This window comes from Phaenicophaeus curvirostris, chromosome 1, assembly GCF_032191515.1.
Source record: "Phaenicophaeus curvirostris isolate KB17595 chromosome 1, BPBGC_Pcur_1.0, whole genome shotgun sequence".
NCBI classification, from domain to species: Eukaryota; Metazoa; Chordata; class Aves; order Cuculiformes; family Cuculidae; genus Phaenicophaeus; species Phaenicophaeus curvirostris.
In genome coordinates, this window is record NC_091392.1 from 140,437,121 (window position 1) to 140,458,509 (window position 21,389).

At 40.5% G+C, this 21,389-nt stretch overlaps 1 protein-coding gene across 6 annotated transcripts in view; it reads left to right on the forward strand.

The window, feature by feature from the left end:
* Nucleotides 1-2,477: 2,477 nt before the first annotated feature.
* The window catches only part of UBE3A (ubiquitin protein ligase E3A), a 54,985-nt gene continuing 36,073 nt past the window's right edge, over nucleotides 2,478-21,389 (forward strand). Inside the window, exons 1-5 of one of the 6 annotated variants that reach the window (XM_069876243.1) lie at nucleotides 2,478-2,764; nucleotides 6,587-6,793; nucleotides 11,113-11,180; nucleotides 19,091-19,236; nucleotides 19,856-19,974. In XM_069876243.1, coding sequence (XP_069732344.1) covers nucleotides 19,955-19,974 — 20 coding nt within the window. In that variant the 5' untranslated portion in view covers nucleotides 2,478-2,764; nucleotides 6,587-6,793; nucleotides 11,113-11,180; nucleotides 19,091-19,236; nucleotides 19,856-19,954. Of the gene's footprint in view, nucleotides 2,765-6,586; nucleotides 6,794-11,112; nucleotides 11,181-19,090; nucleotides 19,237-19,855; nucleotides 19,975-20,598; nucleotides 20,680-21,389 lie in introns of all 6 variants that reach the window. The other 5 variants (XM_069876269.1, XM_069876245.1, XM_069876254.1 and 2 more) reach the window with 5 other exon arrangements.

The following is a 21,389-nucleotide window of genomic DNA, read 5'->3' on the forward strand; positions in this document are numbered from 1 at the left end:
AAGTCCATTCTCTGTCTAGGTTGAAACACCCTCTACTTAATTCCCTTTACTAATGTAAGAAAGATTCAGGCCTGTTTTTTCTTTGTACTTACTCCTTCCGTCCGCTTTCTATGCTTGCAGCTCCACATATTTAATGCCTAAAAAAAGTCAAAACCTCTAAAAGGCAAATTTTTCATGTGTTGCCTGATTTTATTTGATCAACCTGCTTTTGACATTGACCTGCCAAAACATAAATTTTACTTGTGTTGTTAAAAATCCCTCAAAAAGCACACCTGCAACCCATGGGCATGGGTGTTGGTAAAGGAGGGAAAGAAATTACCTGAAAGGCAATGGAAGAATTGTCTGTAGGGACAGAGGAGCAAGCCAGGCAGCAGGCAGGGGTGAACAGGTCCAGAGGGTTTCTTCCCCACCCTTGGGGCCACACATCTGGACCCTGCTGTTTCCTGACCCTCCTAGTCCTACCAACCAGTTCCTCCAAGGGATTGGAACCCTTCCGGTCCTGCCAACCCCGGGTTTGAATAACATCAGGCTCTTGGTGAACTAAATTTGCATTTCAACAGCCCTCTGCCCATGGGCTGCAAAGGCACGGCCAACCCTGTGCCTCACCATGAGCCAGCTGCTCAGCCTTTGCTCACCTCCCTCTCCGGCTGACTACAATGGCTCAGCCAAATGCTGCCTGTCCTCACCTGCCTTGGCCAGTGTCTCCGTTCCAGGTCATTTCCCTCCTTGTGCTTCCCTGCCCTGGCACCCCACCTAGATTAAACTGGATAAACCCCAGCCCCAACACTGGGGTGGGGCTTGGTGGTGGCAGGGCTCAGTGGGGATCTCGTCAAGGGGCAAGGAGGTGCTGGCAGCTGCTCTCCATGCTACAGCAGTGATGGCCCCTCGCTATGCCACCACTTCTGGGATGCGTGCATGCTTCTGTGCAGGCAGAGGTGCGAGCAGAGGTCAAGGGTGATCATCACAGAATCATAGAATGTCCCGAGTTGGAAGGGACCCACAACGATCATCGAGTTGTGAAGTTGTGAACGATCATCAAGCTGGTGAAGGGGCTGGAGAACAAGTCTATCAAGGAGCAGCTAAGGGGGCTGGGGTTGTTTAGCCTGGATAAGAGAAGGCTGAGGGGAGACCTTATTGCTCTCTAGAACTACCTGAAAGGACGTTGTGGAGAAGAGGGAGCTGGCCTCTTCTCCCAGGTGACAGGGGACAGGACAAGAGGGAATGGCTTCAAGCTCTGCCGGGGAGGTTCAGGCTGGACGTCAGGAAAAAGTTTTTCATGGAAAGGGTCTGGCTGCCCAGGGAGGTGGTTGATTGACCTTCCCTGGAGGTGTTTAAGGCACGGGTGGATGAGGCGCTGAGGGACATGGTTTAGTGTTTGATAAGAATGGTTGGACTCGATGATCCAGTGGGCCTTTTCCAACCCAGTGATTCTGTGAGTTCAACTCCCGTCCCTGCATGGCACAACTCCAAAAGTCACCCCGGTATGCATCCGTGTGTGCACACACGAGCGCCTGAGCATGCATCGTGCATCCATGTCCATAACAAGTGCACGTGCGCACATGCATACAATCACACAAGCGGCCTTGCCAAGGGCCAGTCAACAGGGAGCAATTGACTTAGTCCCACCTCACCGAAAGGCACCAAGCCATTTTCCCAAGTATAAAATTGGCACCTGAAACCCATTTTACTCTGAGAGGAATCATACCTGACCTGGCAGACAGGCCAGGTCCCCAAAAGGGACACCTTATCGGTAACAATTGTGCACCTTTGACTCTTGTTGGATGTTCTCCTGGGAGTCACAGATTCATAGAATCGTTTGGGTGGAAAAGACCTTTGAGATCATCGAGCCCAACCGCACCCGTCCACTACTAAAGCCTATCTCCTAGCACCTCGTCTACCCGCCTCTTAAACACCTCCAGGACTTCATAGAATCACAGAACGATTCAGCGGGGGTCATCACAGAATCACAGAACGTCCCCGCGGGGAGGGGACACGGGGCCGGGAGCGAGATGAACGTGTCGCCAGAAGCAGCTGCACGCGCGCCCCCGCGCCCCGCCCCGGGTTGCGCGCGCTGCGTCCCCCGCCCCCCTTCGCTTCGCTTCCCTTCCCTTCCCGTTTGCCCTCTTCCAACATGGCGGCTCCCGCTTCACGCGCGCAAGTCACGCAGGCGCCGCTTCACCTCCCCTTCCCCGGGAGCCCCGAGCTAAAAAAAAAAAAAAGAAAAAAAAAACCAAACCAAACAAAAATAAAAACTACCAAAAAAAGCAACAAAAAAACACCCGAAGCAAACAAAAATAAGCAAACAACAAAAAAGAAGCACGCCGGAAGGAATTGGCCCAGGAACTCTATGGTTTCGCGCGGTGGGTAGAGCGGCGCGGCTGCCTCGCCCCGCCTGGCCACCAGCCGCCGCGTTGCATGCTGGGACGCAAGAGGTCGCCCGTCCCCTCTCCCCCTCACCCGCCCGCCGAGCCTGCGCCGCGCCGACATCCGCGTTGCTCCCAAGATGGTGGCGCGGGGCTCGGGCTGAGGAGCTAGCGAGCCCGCCAGAGAGGAGGCGCACCCGCCGGCCCGGCCCGCCCCCGACAAGGCCGCTCGCCTCTCCTCTCCCCGCCCCCGACAGGCCGCGGCCCCGGCTCCCCCTGCCCCGGGGCTCCCGACGGCTCCAGCGGCGGCGCCTCCTCCTCCTCCTCCTCGCTTGCGGCCCCGCATGAGCCCGGGCGGCGGCGGCGGGACCGACCGGGAGCATCAGGGCCGCGGCGCCCAGGTCGGTAGGCGCTGCGCAGCGCCCGGCCCGGGGCAGGGAGGGAGAGAGGGAGGGTTGGCGGGGGCTCATGCCGGCCTTGCAGGAGAAGGGGCCGGGAGGCAGCTCTGCCCGCTCCTCTTCACCGGGGCGATCCGCCATCGGCACGGGGGCGGCGGGAGGCAGCGGTGCGCGGCCACGGGGCTCCCGTTCCCCCCTCTTTCCCCTCCTCGCTGCTCTCCCCCCTCCCCCCTTCTCCTCCCCGTCCCCCCTCCCCGCGAAGCACATGGATGTGGGGCCGGGCCGTCCCTCCCCACGAGGTGGGGAAGGTGGCCCCGGCCTTTCATCCCGCCCATCGGGGAGACCGGGCTGGCTGAGCGACCTTGGGTGAACCCAGCCTGCCTGTCACTGCCTCGGTTTCCCGCCTCGGGGCTGCTGCGGGCGTGGAGTGTCCCGGCGCCTCCCGCGTGGCCGGCTGCGGCGGTCGGGGGGGAACGGGCGTGGGAAGTAGTGCGAGGGTTTGGAACTAGCGTGCAAGGCCAGCTTGGCAAAGTAGGGATGTTCACCTGCTCGTGTTCCCTTCTATCCGGTCGGAAGAGTTGGATCCGCTAACCTGCGAGCAGGCTGCTGTGCTGATAGATGTGCTCTGTCCCTCCTGACTGCAGGACTTGCTGGGTTTCGGGTTTTAAGCGTACCGGCAGCATTTCTTTTAAAAGAGCTCACTGGGTTCGCGGTTTGGTTTGTAAATCAGACGTCTAAGGTGATGTGACACGGTCATTCAGAAGTAACTGCTGCTTAGGAAAGAAAGTATGTTCCACAACTTTGCTTTAAGTGACAGCAGCCTGTGATCTATAGACTTACAGTTACACTTCTTTTCCTCCGCTTAATGAAAATACTCGTTTATATTTCCTTCTTTGTAAGCGATGTTCTAATTCTCAGACAAAGTCTGTGTCTTGCAACTTGCTTCAGGTCCCTCTGTGTCAGTATGGAGGCATCCCTGCCTCAGTAGCCGTCTGCAAACCTAAGGCTCCTAAGTATGAACTTGTCCAATCAGTTTCATCGTGTCCTCCAAAAAGTTCCTCAGTGAGAACTTGTACCCGATTTTTATCTTTGATTGCTTGCTTACCGTGGAAGTAAGACTCACCTGATTGTATTGTCATTTTGTTTGTTTATTTGGGTGGGGGCATTTTTTGACTGGCTGACTACTTTGAAAATGAGAGGTCTATAAGATAAAATTTAATTCCCAGTTAATGCAAATAGCATCCAGTTAGTGAGAAGATACCTGCTAACGGAGAAGCTACATTCTACATTTGACTGCATTATTGGACATCTGGGTGGGAAAATAATGGATTGGGGGAGAGGTACCTCCTGATAAGAGTGAAAACTGCTGGAAAATGGGCTTTACAATTTTCACAAAGTGCTTGGTTTGGATGCTAGAACTAAACACTGACCCTTTTCATCTTGTAATCAGTTAAAGGTACTTTTTTTTTTAATTTGAAAATACTGTGAAACTCAGTTTAATGAATGTGTTGAATTGAAAATATGTTCTTTACCAAATTATTAAGGATATTCCACAGTGTTCCTCACATACATTTGGTTTTTTAAAGCAGATGCAGTTTGCAGTGCTTATGATTTCTTGTAACAGTAAATGTTCTGTCAAGTCAGTACAGGCAAACCTTGCAAGAAAAGCTAGACTACAGGGGTGACAATACCTTTAACTGAAATTATTTCCATGCAATATTACAGGTACTTCATCTCTTTTGTGAATATCTTCCATTCCACTCTAAATGTTTGGTATTTAATGTAGCATCTTTCATACTGGAATTAATAAGTTCTTTTTCTGTTTACTGAAGTTGTTCGTTATTTCTCTGCACTGGTGTATCCTATCTCCCATGAATTTAGAAATAAAAGCACCAAGCTAGATGGCAAAACAAGTGTTGAAATCTTTTTAGGGGTATAATTGGGTGACTGTTAAAAAAAAGTGACTGAAGGAAAGGCTTGAAAAAGCAGAGGTGTTTAACTTTTTCACAGCAGTGATTTTCCAAGCCTAGCTCTCTCAGTCCAGATCCTCTTCAGCTCTCTAACATTGTGTGGCTTTCATCCTTTTTTTTTAAATAGCAAGCTAAACTTTTAGTCTTTTTTAAATTACTGCCACTGCTTAATGACCTATGCAAATGATGACTCTTTTGTGAATGGAATTTAAAACTGTGTATATTTGTTAAATACAACTAAGGATTTTCTCAGCTTGTTAAGAAGTCCCTGTTAGAGCACCTTGAGTTTGTCATTGTTTTAATCAGTTTAAGAAAATAAAACAGGTTCTTTTTATTTTCATTTGACTTAATTTTATGTAGGAGAAAACCTGCCTCGGAAATATGAAATTACAAACATACCCAAATGTAAAATCATGCTTATTACATTATGAATATGTCCTTTGTTGACGTATTCTTTGCTAGTTCTCTGTGAATTCACCAGTTCTACTTAACCAAATACATAATTAGGGGGGAAAATGCATTTGAATCAAGTTTTAAAAGTCATAAACATGTTTAATTGTGAACATGTTTAAATATATTACACTAATTTTCATTTACAAAATGTAATACATTACATGACACTTATTGTGGAGTGGATCTAGTGTTTACATTTTCTGTAAATATGCATAATCTTAGTTTTTGCAATGCAAGAAAGTTCAGTTGGGTTTTTTTAATTGCCTCTGCTACCTTTGATTTCAGTTTATTTAGTGAGTGTCCAGAGAGAATTCATAATTTTTTAAACACGGGAACTGTCTTTCTGTCTCCCTACACCAGTGTGTTCATACACTCAAAGGTAAAAGCCACTGTTACTTAAAAGTAGAACATGCATTGAGGGACAATAGGAGAGACTTCCTTAAGTATGTAGGCATAGATCTGATTTCCAGTGTCAATCTTCATTTCTGGTATTGTGGGCCAGGTCTTCGCTTCACTTTAGTTAATGAATTGATATTGATTTTAAACAAAGGAGGTATGTTTTACACGTTTTCTGAAGTATCCAGTATATTTAAGGTAGTTGGAATTTTTATAGAGAAGTAGTTTTGAAAGGTTTTCTGTGGTGAATCAAATTCCAAATTGTACATGGAAAGAGAGGGGTAACACATTTGCAAATAATAATAGTATATCAAACAAACAATAAAATAACAAGTAATCTAAAATACGGTATTTACTTTTCAAGAACATAATCTATCTCCTTCTCTACCCCTCCCAGGAGAAAGCTGTAAGCTTTGCTGAATAGTTGGTTCCCAGAGACAACAGGAATGAGCAAATCCCACGTTTGAAGTGACTTTTGTCACTTTAAATACTTTGCCCTTAACATTTACTGCATTAACTTCCTGTATTTACAGGTGGCACCTGACATCCTCGTCAGGCTGTATTGCTTTGTGAATGAGAGTTGGAAAAAAGCTAGTTCATATGAATAGTAGTGTCTGTAATGTGTTTGGCTGGTTAGCAGAAAGTCAGCAAATACAGTGTAAACATAATATTTTGAAATGAAGAAACACCACAGTAGCTACACCAGCTGGTGAGACATCTCTTCAGGATTGTAACCTCATAGGAGAAATATAGAGAAGATAAAATGAAATAATGTTGAGATCCAGGGTTTGTGCTTGGCAATGTAACACATGACTAATTAAAATTGCTATTTTTTTAATAGTTCCACATTCTTGTGGCTAGGAATGGCAGAATTTAGTGATGACAAAATAACTTAGGCTGCAAAATTACCTTATAAATTAAATATTACCATAGTGTTCTGTCTCACAAATACTCTTATGAATGAATCCCCTAAAGGAAGCATTAACTATGTCTTACCTTTTGATAGGTTGAGCTTGCTTCCCTGTATTATACAAACTGCTGAATGAAGAAGTGGGTGGAAGTCAGTCTTTACCAATACTCTTTCCGTTACTCTCCTGCATGGCTCTTTACCCGTGTTTTACAGGGTGGTGAAGAATTAGGAGAAGCTGCAGTTGTTCAGCTGAGTGGAACTAAATGGGTGGCTTCCTTCTGGACCCTCACTTCACTGTTTTAGGTAAGAGGGATGACCTGCTTCTTTTGAAGCAACTTGTGTTTCCTTAGAACAGAGGCGTATGTGTTTTAAGAAAGGCAGCAAAGCAGAGATTTGGGCTTTTTTTCTTTTTTTTTGTAATCTAGTGGCTTGAAAAGGATGTTCACAGTATGTCTGTTCAAGACTTTTCATCAGAAATAGTTAGTTTGCATCTGTTCAGTAGCTTTAGAAACATGCTATATGTTCACATACTTTACCTTAGAGAATCATGCTTATGTTATGTAATAATATCAGTTGTAGGACTGTACCAGGGGTGAATTACAGTGGTGATGTTTTAGCACAAACTTGAACTGATATGCCAGTTGGCTGCTGGATGTGGAGAGTGCTACTTTTTTTTTCCATGTTCAGTCCTTGTATGACTTAATTCCAAACCTATGGCTCAAGTAACTAAATAACATGAGATTTAAGTGCCTCAAAAACCATAAGGTACAGTATCTCAGTTTGAAACCTAGAGGAAATTTGGTCTTGGTGGACCTTGCATCATCTAATAGGATCACAAGCAGAAAATCATGGAACCCATATTGTGTTTGGTGATTGTTGCATAGTTTTCTGGCAGCGATTAGTCTGCATTATTTGGTTTTCATACTGGTGTCCTGTTAGGACTACGGCAGGACTTTTGTTGTCTTGACTGAGCTTGAATAATAGAGGTTAAGCTAGTTCTTCATCTCTCCTTCATAAAAGAGACCACATTCTTAATCACTTTGGTGGACCCCTTTTTTGACTTGTTGATATTTCCTTGATAATAGTTACACCAAACAAACTGGTAAAATGAGGACATTAGAATGACAAATAAACACCTCCTCTCCCTTACCTTTAGAAGCTGTGTGCGAGGGAGGCACAGGAGCCATCTGTAACGTGTTGCTAAGCTTGTGCTGTTCTGAGAGATGCCAGACTTGTCCAGGCAGCCGGGCTCAGGCACTACTTGTGTACTCCTGCTCTGGTATGCTCTGTTACCAGAGCAGACCAGGCTGGAGCAGCTGCAGTTCAGCAGGCTTGGGGTGTTTGAGGGTGGTGGTGTGGCTCTTAAAGGAGCTTAACTTCTAAAACGGGCTACAGGTCAAAATATTTCAGGGAATGCCACCATGGTTGTAGGTGGGTTTTTCTTTGCATTATGGTTAGTCATGTGTTTGAGCTGAATTCTTTAATGCTTAAAATATTTTGATTTTACTAGACAATGTTTTTAGTTTTCTTAAAAAGTATCAAAAAATTCTACACAGCTGGATAACAATGAAGAGATCTGTTACTACTTCAGAATTTCTATTTCCAATATGATGTTTTCATCTTTCTTATTTGTATAGTCATATTCAGATAATGATTACTTTTTATTTCGTAATGAAATCTCATGTCCAAAGTCTTGGTGATCAGTGTCGTGGCTTAATACATATATATACACCCTATTTTATTTTTAGAAAGTTCAAGGTACATCAGCAGACGCTGACTGTAGTAGCAGCACCTAGGTGTGTTTCCGCTGTTGTGGCAGAACTTACCTATTCTAGACAATAGAAGTACATGTAGTTTACACAACCCACAAGTTTCAGGAGAGTTCAGGGACAGGGGACCTCCTAAGAATGTGTGTCACTTCTGGTATTACTTGGTTAAAGGCTGAGCTCTTTATGTTGTAAGGTGGTGATAGATACTTCATTTGCATGGTTCCTATGACCTGAATATCTTATTGAAAGAAGGATCCCCGTGAATACTTGAGGCCTTTTTGTTTGGCCAATGTTATATTGAGAACAGAAGGAAATTATTCTTACGTGGACTTACGTATTTGAAATTGTATGAGAGAATCTGTAATACTAAGTAAATTATCTACAATATTCTTTAGGGTAGCGCACACAGAATTTTTTCTTCTGTTCTTGTCTCGTCACAGTTACTGCAAAAATAAGAAAAGAGGTAAATGTCATTTAAGCACCTGACAGAGGTGACTTCATGATGTCTTTCATCAGGCTACACGAGCATTGCAAAGTATTTTTTGTAAATTATAATTTGTTTCTTAAATATTTTGTAGTTCTATATGCTACAGTTTGGTTATTTCAGTAGCTCACCATCTTTATTAGTATTATTCAATGTCCTTGAAGTCTCTCTTATTGAAAATGTATGACATAGTTGTAAAGAAACCATGATTTTTTGGGCTCTGGTCATGTGACAGAGCAAGATTTCTTTATGTTGAGTGGATGCAACAGTATTAGCTATCCTTTAGTCACATTTGTTATTTGCGTCTTTTTTTAGGCAGATGTGGCTTAATGCTTATTAACAGATGTACTAAAGGTGAATGTTGAGGTACATGTGACATAATGACGTTATTTTCATTCCTTTCCGACAAGCATTACAGATTCTATGATTCATTTTGTTGTTACTCTTGTAGCCTTTGTGCAAATATTTTAGTAGACTGCTGAAGTCCTGCTCTATCTTGGTGGTAGCTGTTGCAGGGAAATTGAGGAAGGAGAATTACAAGTCCAGGTGCTTCAGTTTTGTGCTGTCAGATATACGTGCTCTTCTGCTGCTAGCTACATGTTATTAACAAATCTTCTGTCTCCATCTCCTCTACTGTGGTCTTATTTCTGCTGTAAATTGTACTGTCCTAAGCTACACAGCTTCAGTTATGTTGGGAACCTTTGTTTCCTTTTCTTTTCCTGTATTTCTGGGCAATAATCCTAGGATCCCTGATGAGTGTGTTAGTGATACATTTTATGCTGTACTTTGTGCTCTGCCTGTACTCTCATTCACACTGAAAGTTGGTTCTTTTGTATCTTAGAGGAGAGTGAGTAAATTTTACATAGCTGTCATTGCTCTCTACGCGTGCATGAACAAATATGTGCATTGGAGTTTAAACTGGAAGATCTGAGACACTGGAAGGTGTGAAAATATTGGTGACATTTGTCAGAATAATTTTAACTGAGCTTCCCTGATGGTGTCACTGTGAGTGAAGAATTAGCCTGCTATAGAATACAAGACTAATATTCTGGATTTCTGCTGTTGATATGGATTGAAAGTACCACCTCCAAACAGGAAAATCATCAATTACTGTCTTAACACTGTTCAGATAAATTTATTCTTTTTTCTTCTTCTTCTTAAAGGTAGTAAAGCTTTATTGACGTATTTGCATGACATTAACTTATTCAACCTAATTGTACATAAATCCACATAATTATCATAATTGTTTGTTGAAATAGCAATCTTGTTTCATGAAGCAGGTAGGGTGCCCTATTTAACTTTTTAATTTAAATATAAAAAATTATGTACAAACTGTTAAAGCTTCACTGGCACAACTCTGTCAGTTCAGGATCACTCCTCTTCACATCCCCAATACAGAATCAGGCCTTTGGTACTGGATGGCTTCTCTGACATCTTTAAGACAAACCTAAATGTACTTTTAAGGTCACCAGATCAGGGTTTCCTTTATGGGAACTCCGATCTATATCGGAGATCAGCCTAAATCAGCTGCATTGGGTTTGTTTGTTCTTAGCAGAGTTTTAGAACCAAGAAATTAAGTATTAAATCTTCACTATACTGAAAATGTGATGCTGTGTGCCATACCAGTAACTTTCCAAAAAGTTACTGGATGACTTTAGTTACATTCCTGTATGTGTGTTTTGCCCTTGAAGTTTGTTATGCTTTTAGGTGTGCGTTTAAAAATGCTTGAACTATGTTTTAGATGTGACTGTCTTTGTTAATTATGGCTTCCCTACAAATGAACAATGTATAGAAAAGCTGATCAAACTCCAGCAGTTTTGAGCAGCCAGGACAAAGATTTGTTTCTATCTGTGATTTCTTTTGAGTGTTGTGGTTTTTCTTTCTTTCTTTTTTTTTTTTTTAAAAGGGGGTGAGGAGGGGAATGAAACCTTGCCAGAATCTTCCAGAAGAAGGAAATAGATATTTATAATTAACTGAATGAACGGAATTATAAAACTATTGCATCACTAGAGAGGAAAGAAAGAATAGGGAACATTGTGTATATGTACTTTCTGCTTTTTTAGTTTCCCTAACATACTTAGTGTTTTCTGTTGCTGTTTTTATGGAAAGTATGATTTAGTTGTAATGTTGTAGGATTTAGTTTTAGGTAGTCCTGCAAGGATCAGAGAATTGGACTCTGATCCTCATGGGTCCCTTCCAACTTGAGATGTACTATCGTTTTGTTGTGTTTCTAAGTGTACGTTTCATCTAGTTGCAAACTTGTGTTTAATTGAATGGCCTTCTTGAATGTATTATTTTGAAGTTGTATGGAGCTTCAGATTGGTATGGAGTGTAGTGCAAAAACTGAAATACGATGTTTTGCATTATAGGTACAAGAACTGTCGAAGTCCATTTTAGAAATTGAAACAACACGTTTCTGCAACTCTGGAAAGATATGGTATGTTTATGGTTTCATTTATATTGTGTGAATGCTAATAATTATAGTAACAAATAATTATACTTTTGTTTCCTGATTTTTTAAAAAAAAAAGTTAGAAATAAATTCAGAAGGAAGCACAAATTCATTTTTCCCATATGTTTTTTACTGTGATGTCTGTTATTCATACTTCTATAGAAAACTGAGTTATTTGATTTTTTTTCTTGGAGAAAATAGATATTGATGACACAACATTGATTAATTCCATTTTAATTTGTTTTTCGAGCTCAGCATCAGACAGCCACCATCCATATATTTTTTCCATGGGTTCAATAAGAATCAGTACTGTTTGTGAAAACAGTTCTTTTTTCCTTTTTTTTTTTTTAACTTGCTGCTGAGCGTATTTATAGTGAGGTTTGTACAGTTTTTAGGTAGGACTTGAAAAAATAAGTTGAGAACTACGAGAAAACTTAAGCAAACATCAGTGTAAGTCAAATTTGTAAATATAAATGTCAGGAAATACGGAAATGTAACCTTCGTTAGCAGTGTTAACATGAGCCCAGGGCAGGTGGTATCTCTTTTTGTCTAGGCTCTTAAACGTCCAGCCAGCTTAAAAATATGTACATGTATTACACTAAGGTTGGAGCCATAACTTGTAGTTATTTTCATTGCCATTTTATAACTTCATTCTGGTGTGGTCCTGTGGAGGTACCTAGTAATATGGAATAACCACACCACTTTGTAGTGTCTCAAGTTCTGTAGTTCTGCAACTTGGTACACAGAAAATTTTTGAAACTTTTTCATTCCTACATTGAGAAAAACAATTATTGTTCACGTTCATTTTTCTACTATGTTAAGTAGGTCTGTTCATTCACATATAAAGTTGTAGTTAGCTACTTCAACAACTGCTTCTAAGCTATGTGTGTACTTTTTTTTTAGCTACTTAAATGTGGAGAAAAACTCAGTAACTGCTGATGAGTTTTATATGCTGTGAGTTTGTCTAGACTTTTCTTTTGAAGATACTTAACATAAGAACGTATTCATAGTTGTGAAATCTCAACCTTGCAGAATTGAGTGTCTTTTTTTTTTTCTTAAGTTCTGTTTTGTAATAAGTTATAGACAGGGGCTAATATGATTGATTCTGAGCTGAAACATTAAATATTATGTGTGCTAATTAAAAACTGTAAATTTGTTAAAAAGCTGTAATGTTACGTGACCACGATCCAGATGTTCCTGAGATAATTTTATAGATTGGTCCTTTACTCTAACAGGCATCTGGCAGGTAGTGTGTATCCATTTTTGCACCCACAGCACCACTGGGACCACCCACCTGCTTCTTGCTCTCCGATTTCAGTACCAGTTGTGTGTATGATGGCTCTTTAAACTTAAGCTGTTATTTCCTTATGCCATTGTTTCTGCTGACTGCCTTTTTTCTGAATGTTTAACTGCTTGCCACTTTATGTATGCATAGAGTTTATGTAGTGGTATGTGCCTCATAAATTGATGAAGAATTCCGCTCCAATCCCCCACAAATTGAGTAATGAACTAATGGGACATCAGAAAAGCTGAATATTATGCTACAGAATTGCATGATTGCTTGGTCTTGGAATAAGCTGTTTATAAACAAACATGCTAGTCTCACTGAAGAACTTAGTGAACAGAAATGTACTTTACGTGGAAGGCTGTGTAAAAGATGGGTGGCAAAAGAAGTCAAAAATAACAAAGTACAAGCAAAAGGATGGGTGGAATAAAAGTTTAAGTATTAAAGCTGAGGTGAAGCTGTAAAACTTGCCTGTTTGGAAAACAACTTAACTTGATACCTAGCCAGTAAAAGGAGAGCTACTAAAAGAAATTTAAATAGATGATTGGATTTCACCTGCTGATGTAGGAAGGGCTTTCCATTCATAACTTTATATCGTTTTGGAGGGAGCCTCAAGTAGCAGGCATAACCAAGATAGAAGCAAATGGATCTGCTGAAAAAAATGAGTGTGTAGTGAAAGAAAAATCAGCTGTGGTCTAAGTGAAAAATGCAGAGATGAAAGGTAATTTCAGGTCTTTCCATCTTCTTACAAAGGTTAATAAAGTAGGTCTGTGATCTTACTGGGATATCGAACCAAAAACAGATGTTGAAGGGAAAAATCTAGTATTGAGAGTTGCAGGGGCAGTTGTAGAAAATGAGAGTAATGTACAGACCTTTAGCTTTGGGACAGGGGAGAGACTGGGAGCAAATACTAGACTTTTTGTTACTTTGTGATTTGTGGAGTATTGACATCAAAGCGGAGTATACAGCTATTGGAGGCTTTTACATAAACCTGTGTTGATCTCTGTATTTTGAGGTACATGAAATTCTACCTTTGTTTAACTTGTGGACTTCTATAAGTTCTAGAATGGCACCAGCTTGAATTAGAAGATAGTAATAGTGCTCTCGTACTGGAACCAGTGCTGTTTAATATTCTCGTTGATAATGTAGACAGGAAGATTAACTGCACCGTTTGGGGTGCTGATTGATGAGAAGCTTGTCATGAGCCAGCAACGCTCACTCACAGGCCGGAAGGCCAGCCATATCTCAGGCCACATCAAAGGAAGCTTGGCCTGCAGATTGAGGGAGGTGATTCTGCCCCTCTACTCTGCTCTTGTGAGACCCCACCTGGAGTACTGTGTCCAGTTCTGGAATCCTCAATATAAGAAGGATATGGAACTGTTGAAACAGGTCCAGAGGAGGTCCACAAAGGTGATCAGAAGGCTGGAGCACCTCTTATACGAGGACAGGCTGAGAGAGTTGGGGTTATTTAGCCTGGAGGAGACTCTGAGGAGACCTTGTAGCGACTTTCCGGTGTCTGAAGGGAGCTAATGTGGGGCTAGGGAATAGAGGGACTAACAATTGGTGTACAGTAAAAGCTGGGAAGGATCTTTTTACAGGGGCATGTAGTGATGGGATGAGGGGGAATGACTTTAAATTGAAAGATGGTAGCTTTAGATTAGATATTAGGAAGAAGTTGTATATTACAAGAGTGGTTTGCTACGGGAACAAGTTTCCAAGGGAAGTTGTGGATGCCCACTCCCTGGAGGTGTTCAAGCCCGGGTTGGATGGGGCTATGGGCAGGCTGATCTAGTGGGATGTGTCCCTGTGCCTTCCAGAGGGGTTGGAACTGGATGAGCTTTAGGGTCCCTTCTAACCCAAACCATTCTACGATTCTATGAAATTCAGCTCTCCACGTCAAAATAATTTAATTAAATTTAATTTAAATTTAAAAAAAAATTAAATTAAAAATTAAAAAATTAAATTTAAAAAGATTTAATTGTGAGATCTGTATTTGTCTACCTTCAGTTTCCAATAGTGGGGTGTTTTATGCTTGCTTTTTATGGCAATAAAAAGGGCAATCCTTTTTATGCATTCTTTCTGTGTTTCTTGCAGTATCCATATTGATTATATTGATTATCTTTGAACTCTTCCCAGTAAATAATCACAAGACACTTCCACCCATCTTCATGCTCTCTTTGTGTCTCTCTTTTGGTACTTCTGGAGTACTTTTGAAGAATATTGAATAACTGCAGAACTGATCTGAAGTTTTGTACATGTCTGAAGTACTTTGTGCAGATAAACAGACACTTTCTAGGGAACCCTTTGAGTCATATCTGTCATTCTGACTGTAGTGCTGGGAGCATGTCTGCATTTGCTCATCATTTGTGACTGTCTTAGTCACTTTAGGTTGGTATTGTCCAGGAGAGGACACAATTTTGATCTTCTATGCGATTTTGTATTAGCTGAGTGGTTTGATTGCTCAGCAGTGGAGGAGGGGATATATAGATGCCTTAGTACTGGTTTTTTGCAAATCTTTTAGGATTTATTTAATCAATTTTTATCAGTGGCAGTTTTGGTTTACTTTAGGATCATTGATAATTCAAACTGCTATTAGTTGCATGAAGAAAACTTCTGGAACCTTGAGTGTTTTCATATTTTCTATGTTGGAGTCCACATGCAGTCAGCAAATGCAGTTGATGTTTCCAACCTTGGCAAGAAATTGTCTCAAATGTGCCTGTTACATTATTAGCTTTTATTTTCTTCTATGCAAGTGAAAGTTAAGATTGAATTTAGGGAGTTGGTGACTGTTTTACAGTTTCCTCCAGAATACTTGAATCAATCTGAAGTTATAAAAGGCCAGTTTTCCCGTTGGTTGTCAGTTTTCCCGTTGGTTGTCAGTTTTCCCGTTGGTTGTCAGTTTTCCCGTTGGTTGTCAGTTTTCCCGTTGGTTGTCAGTTTTCCCGTTGGTTGTCAGTTCCTTTTTTAACTGGTAAGCTAGCTGGGGTAGTTCTTGACAACTCAAATTCTGGCACTGGAAGGTGAAGAAGATTATGGTGGTACTTTGTACAGGTCAATCAGCCACTTTTTCATTAGATCATCTATCAAAAAGATAATCTTAAAAAAAATGTATTGAAGATTATTTGGTTGTATACTTAAAATTCTCCTGTAAAGGAAACTTAAATTCTTACAAATGCCACTTCCCAGGGCAACTATCCTTAAATAACGTTAAGAAGTCATAGTTTAAAAAAGGGAAGTGTTCCCTCTCTCAGATATTTTCCTAAACCTCAGATACTGGGTGTCATTTGGCAGAATGTTTTGCTGTCACAGGAAGTGAACAGCAAGTAACACAAGGAAATTAGTGGGTATAGGAAATCCATGTGCATGACAACATTCAGTTAAGTGATTTGTAGCTGAAAGTTCTTTGGCCTTCTTTTGATTGCTGACAAATAGGTACTTGTTCTCTATAGCGTGGCTTTAGATTCTGTATGTTAAAGCTGTGAGCCTCTTCTTAGCTCATGTTTGTGATTCCAGACTTTCGAGGTTAAATGAAGTATGCAAGCTCATCAAGATGTGGGACAATGTTGCTTTTAGCCTCTCTTGATGCATCTGAATTTTATTTCTGATTTCTTGCTCTTTCATTCATTTACTGTTTACTTCCTCTCTCTTTTTGAGTTGATGGGAGTTGATCAGAAGATCTATGCTTTTGGCACCTTTGAGATTTGAGTGTTGTCTCAAACTACTGCATAAACATTATTTATCCTGTTCCTTCTTGATGAGGGTTGCTCCATGCCACACAGAGTTCTTCAGATATGTTGTTTGAATGCATGGATCTTGTGTATTGTTTTGCTAATTATAGCAGGAGTTGTTGCAGTCCTGGCTGAATCTGCCTCTTGTAAGTAGTCACTAGGCAGATACAAATGTGTCTGTGCTGGAAATGGTTCTAAAGAGCCATTTCAGGTTTCTCGGACATACTCCACAGACACAAATTTTGTGTTGTACTTTGAGCTGCTCTGTGTGCCTGTGAAAGCCTAAACTTTAAGCCATGCTAATCATGACAGTGAAGACCAGAGAAACCTATTTGAGTAATAAGAATAAATATGTACTCTGGGGCTACTGTTCCTACCTTCTGGAAGGTAAGTTACATCCAGAGGGGTTTTTTTGTAAAGGAATTGCTGTGACAAAAAAGCATTTGGTTTAGGTCAGTTTCCTACTCTTCGTAATACCCTTTTCCAACATGTTAGTCTGTTTCTCAATGTGGTTTTCCTTTCCCAATCAAGTAGTGTTCTTTGACTATCTTACCATTGGGGTTTTTTCTGCATTGTTTGGGTTCAGCAGTCAAAACGTCCTTTGTTCAAACTAGATTCAGAATAAGGGTTCTTTGATGGCAGTCTCCTTCACCATCCACCCCACATTTCTACATCATGGTCTCTTTGCCAGCCAACAGTACTCTGCTCATGCACAAATGAGTAAGGTTTTAGAAAGAAATTCTTTCATCTGTGCTAGGGAATGTCATATTCTGTCCCACAAGACAGGTGGAAAGGGTAGGACTAGGTCCAGAAGTAGGTAGAAGGGAAAATAATTCATTAAGATTTCTTGCATCTGAATTGTAGGAAAGTAGCGTGGGATTTTTAGACCCAAATGCAATAAGTCTAGTTTTAAGGTACATAGTAATAGACGAGAAATGCTGCAGCTGCCCATTTCAAAGCTCTGGTTTGTAAGAAATTAAATTTCTAGCTACAAATTTCACTATAAAACTTAGATGAGTTAACTTCAATTTGATAAGATTCATGCCAGTTTGCCTCTCTTCACAGAGCTGCTGTAGATACTATGTTCGGTGGTGTATCTGACTAGCAGAGTTGGATCCATGTCAGGTCTGGGCACAAACTTATCTTGGCCACGATTGTGAAGCTGTCACCTCAGTGCATATTCTTTAACATTCCAAAATCTGATGTTTTTTTAATCCAGCACCAACTCCTCGTGTGTTCTGTCACTGTTGACAATGATTTTCATGACTTTTCTCTTCCCATATGAGACAGCCTCAGAAAACCTTGTTTTATTAAGGTTGCTGTAAGCCTGTTGTTCTAACATGCCTCCATTTGAATGGAAACTACTGTAATTATCGTTTGTCCATGGTTTAGGTCTTACAGGACACAAGTCTAGGTAGGGAAATGATTGATTCTGCATGCTCCAGAATATGAACTAGTACTTTGGGCAGTCAGAATGCTAATTTTCCTACCAACGAAACGTTAGAGATTTACACCACTGTTCCCTTTGACCAGCATACTAAAAGTTTTGTGGTCAGAGAGCTAGAAAGGGTTTTAATTTCTAAATGCATATTTGCAGAGCCATTTCATATCTGTTCAAAATGCATCAAGATTTTATATTTAACTTTAGAAGAAAGCATTGCCTTAGAATAGGCGTCTGTTTCTTCAAAGCTAAGGCTTGCCCAAAAGTGGATGTTGTCAGGATTTTAATCAGTGTCATAAACAAATTTTTAAGGCTTCTTAGTTTTGCATCAGCATCTTGATTCTTGCCGTTTGCTTTTCTTTACAGCTGATGGTAAGCAAACATGAATTTGAAAATTTTTACCGTTTGTGGCTTTTATTCCTTGTACTGTATTCCTGGCATTGATGCTGTTGAATTTTGACAGTTTACACCCTTAAAACAGATACTAGAGAACTTCTTTTGGTTTGGAGTTTTTTGGTATCTGCCTTTTTTTTTCACTTGTGTCAACTGTGCTTAGATGAGAAGATTCAGGTATTACTGATGCTGAATAATTAAGTGGCACTTTTCGTACCTCAAGGAGCATACCCGATAAAGCTAATAAGCATCATTCTGAAGCTAATACAAATTTTGTTCCATTGCAGAGTGTGTAGCAGAATGGCAAATTGTAGTAGAAACGCAAAAATCAGCAGCTTTTCTGTCAAACTTCAGAAAATGATGGGCCTTGCTTACCAATCAATGATTTTGTAACTTTGACAAGTCAACAGATACAAATTAGTGTTGAAAATGCTTTATTGCTCATCAAACCTAAGACCTTACTGAAAGACCCTTGTAATAGTTTGGGCTGAAGCACAAAAGCTTTCTTTACTGGAACATTTAAAGCTGTCTGTTGTGCTTGCTCTCTTAGTATTTGCACCTGATGGTGATGACTTTTGAATATTGCAGCTCTTTGAGGGTGTGCCCTCAATAGCTCACTAGCCTTTGTGCGCCTTGCGTCTGTGTGAGGCTTCTGCTGCATGGCAACCTACAAATGTGGGGTTTCGCCTGGCTTAGAGTTACAGGAATGAGTTTCTCAGGTTCATTCTCTGAACCTGAGACAGAGGCCTGTCTTCATAGCTACTGGCTGTTTAGGCAAAGTAAGATAACTTTTTATTTACTAAACGCAGTAATAGCATTTCAGTTTTAATCAAGACTTTATATTAACAAAAAGTGAATAATGCTGTTTGTGATCTGACTCTCCATCAGAGGCCTTTTTCTTTACAGTTGTCCAGTGCACCTAGGAGCTTGGGTGGGAGAAAATGGGGCAAATTGAGTGTTGAGGGCTGTGTTTGGAAATATTTCGTCAGTTAACTTTAGTTTAGAGTAGATAATAGCAGTAGGTAAGAGACTAACTGGTTCCTTTTCAGCCATGGAAGTAATCAGCTGGGGTGGTCCCAGGGCGCTCTGGGCAGGAGTATTGCTGAGTGATCATTGGCTGCCAACTGCATGACAAATAAAGGACCAACCCTTCAATTTATACCAGTGGAGCCAGATCACGGGAAACAATTGACAGGTAAAAGACACTTTTGAAAATTTAAGGGAGAGGAGAGAATATATGTGGTATAAATGGAGCAAAGAACCTAAAACGTTGGCCACAGATAGCAAAGGTAGCTTCTCTGAAGCTTTTACATGGCTTTAGCTTACTTCATTTAGGGGAGTGGCACACAGCAAAGTGCAAGTTACACATTACTCCCCCTGGAAATACAGAACCTCCTTAGGAACCAGCATTAAATTGAATCTTAGCAGAGAAACAACTAATGGAATCTTATTGTAGTTAGAAATTTCAGTTCATACTTACACACGTGCTTCCAAATTTTGATTTCTTGTTGTCTTGATCAGTGCTTTCCACTGATCCAAGAAATGGGGGTTTGGTTTTTGTTTTGTTTTGGTTTTTTTTCTATAAAGGCTAAAAATATTTTCAAGTTCGCCAGTTAAGTGTACTGTGGTCAATTACTCTGGGAATCTTAGAATGCCATTCAAAAGTGAACTAATTTTTGTGAAGTAGGTCTTAATCTCGCAGATAAGGCAATGCTTAGCATCAATATTTTTCTTTTGGTTTATAGTTTTTATTTAGTGGACTGGCTGGAAATAATTTCTAAGGACTTTTAACTAAATTATTTTTACTTATTTAGAGTTGTTAAGCTTATGCTTGTCCCAGCGTGATACAGGACTGGTGTGACAACTCATTTTTAATCAGTGACTCAAAACTGTGATCACCCTGATGTCACCGAATGGCCACAGCTTGTAAAAGGTAAGCATAAAGCTTATGGTGTTGTTTCTCAGGGTCATTTTTGGTATAAAGTTTATTTCTGAAGTATTTTAATTTGTATGACTTGGAGTTACTTTTATAAAGAGTATTAAGGTATATTGTTTGTTTAAGATAAGGTCTGGCAAAGTCGACTTACCCTTCTGCTTAGAGTGATTCCAAAGCTCTCTTAGCTTGTTCCTGACCACTACTTAAAATATGAGCACTGTAGGACTCTGTGGTTTCCCTCTTAAGAGCAATACAATCACTTAAAAGTCTCTGGTAGTTTTTACTGTCATGCTGAAATTGTTTAGCATATTTATTTAAGCAGCTTGTTCAGTTCTTCTAAAGTATTTGTCTAGGAGGCTTGATGATGTTAGAATCTGTAGGTTTGCATACCTTTACTTTTCTCTCCTGTGGAGGTACAGCAGAGGTAAAAGGAGTGGCTTGCAGAATGGAGAAGTTGCTCCCTGTGTTACTGGAAGAGAGCCACCATTAGAATTTGCTAGCTCATACTGCAGCATTCAGATTAGTTTGTGTCTTGTGATCAGTATCCACAATCTAATTCAAAGCTGAAATTTGTAAGAGCATTTGCTCTGAGATTTCCTCTGAACAGAACTCTTGTTTCAGATTTTAAGCATGATGAAAGGACGTCTTGCCATACTATATAGTTGGTTTTCAGTACTGTTGCCTGCTCAGAGGAAAAACAAGGTATCTTGTTTGTAAACAATCTGGTATTGCAAAATAAATAGCTTCTCATCAAACAACTACAATTCTTGTAATTAGATTGATCTTCCGTTTTATTTTAATGAGTAGTGAAAGCTCATTTTATGTGATGCTTATGTTGTCATTTGAAACGTTTTAATATCTGTTTAATTAGTGCATTAATAGTTCTGCAAATCATCGTTATGGTAGGTCTGTTCATGTTACAGAAAACAATAAGCTGAAGGAATTTGATCCCTGTTTTCTGTAGAACGACTTGCCTTAGAGGACTGAACCTTTCTTGACTTGGCTAGGCTTATTTTTTCTGGACTTCCCTGAAATTTTGTCTTCTCTTACATTGCTTGTCTTCTAGAAAAACCTTTTTTGTAGAATAGCATGTACTGAACTGCACTGTCTATTCAAAGCCCAGGTAAAACTCTGTTACAAATTATAAGGATAAGAAAAGATTTTTGATATCCTGATAGCTGTGCTTACATGTCTTCACTGTAAATCATCAGGCTACCTTTTTCACGTGCAAAGTTTAGATGCCAATCTGCAGGGTTTTTTTTGTAATTTTTCATACGATGTGTATTTTAAAGTCTCAAAGTGATTGATGTTTTTTGTTATAACATCACTATGTCACATAACTTCTAAAGCACTTGTCTTACCTAGAGCTTCATTGCGTTGTATTTCCTATGACTAGAACAAAGATAGTAACC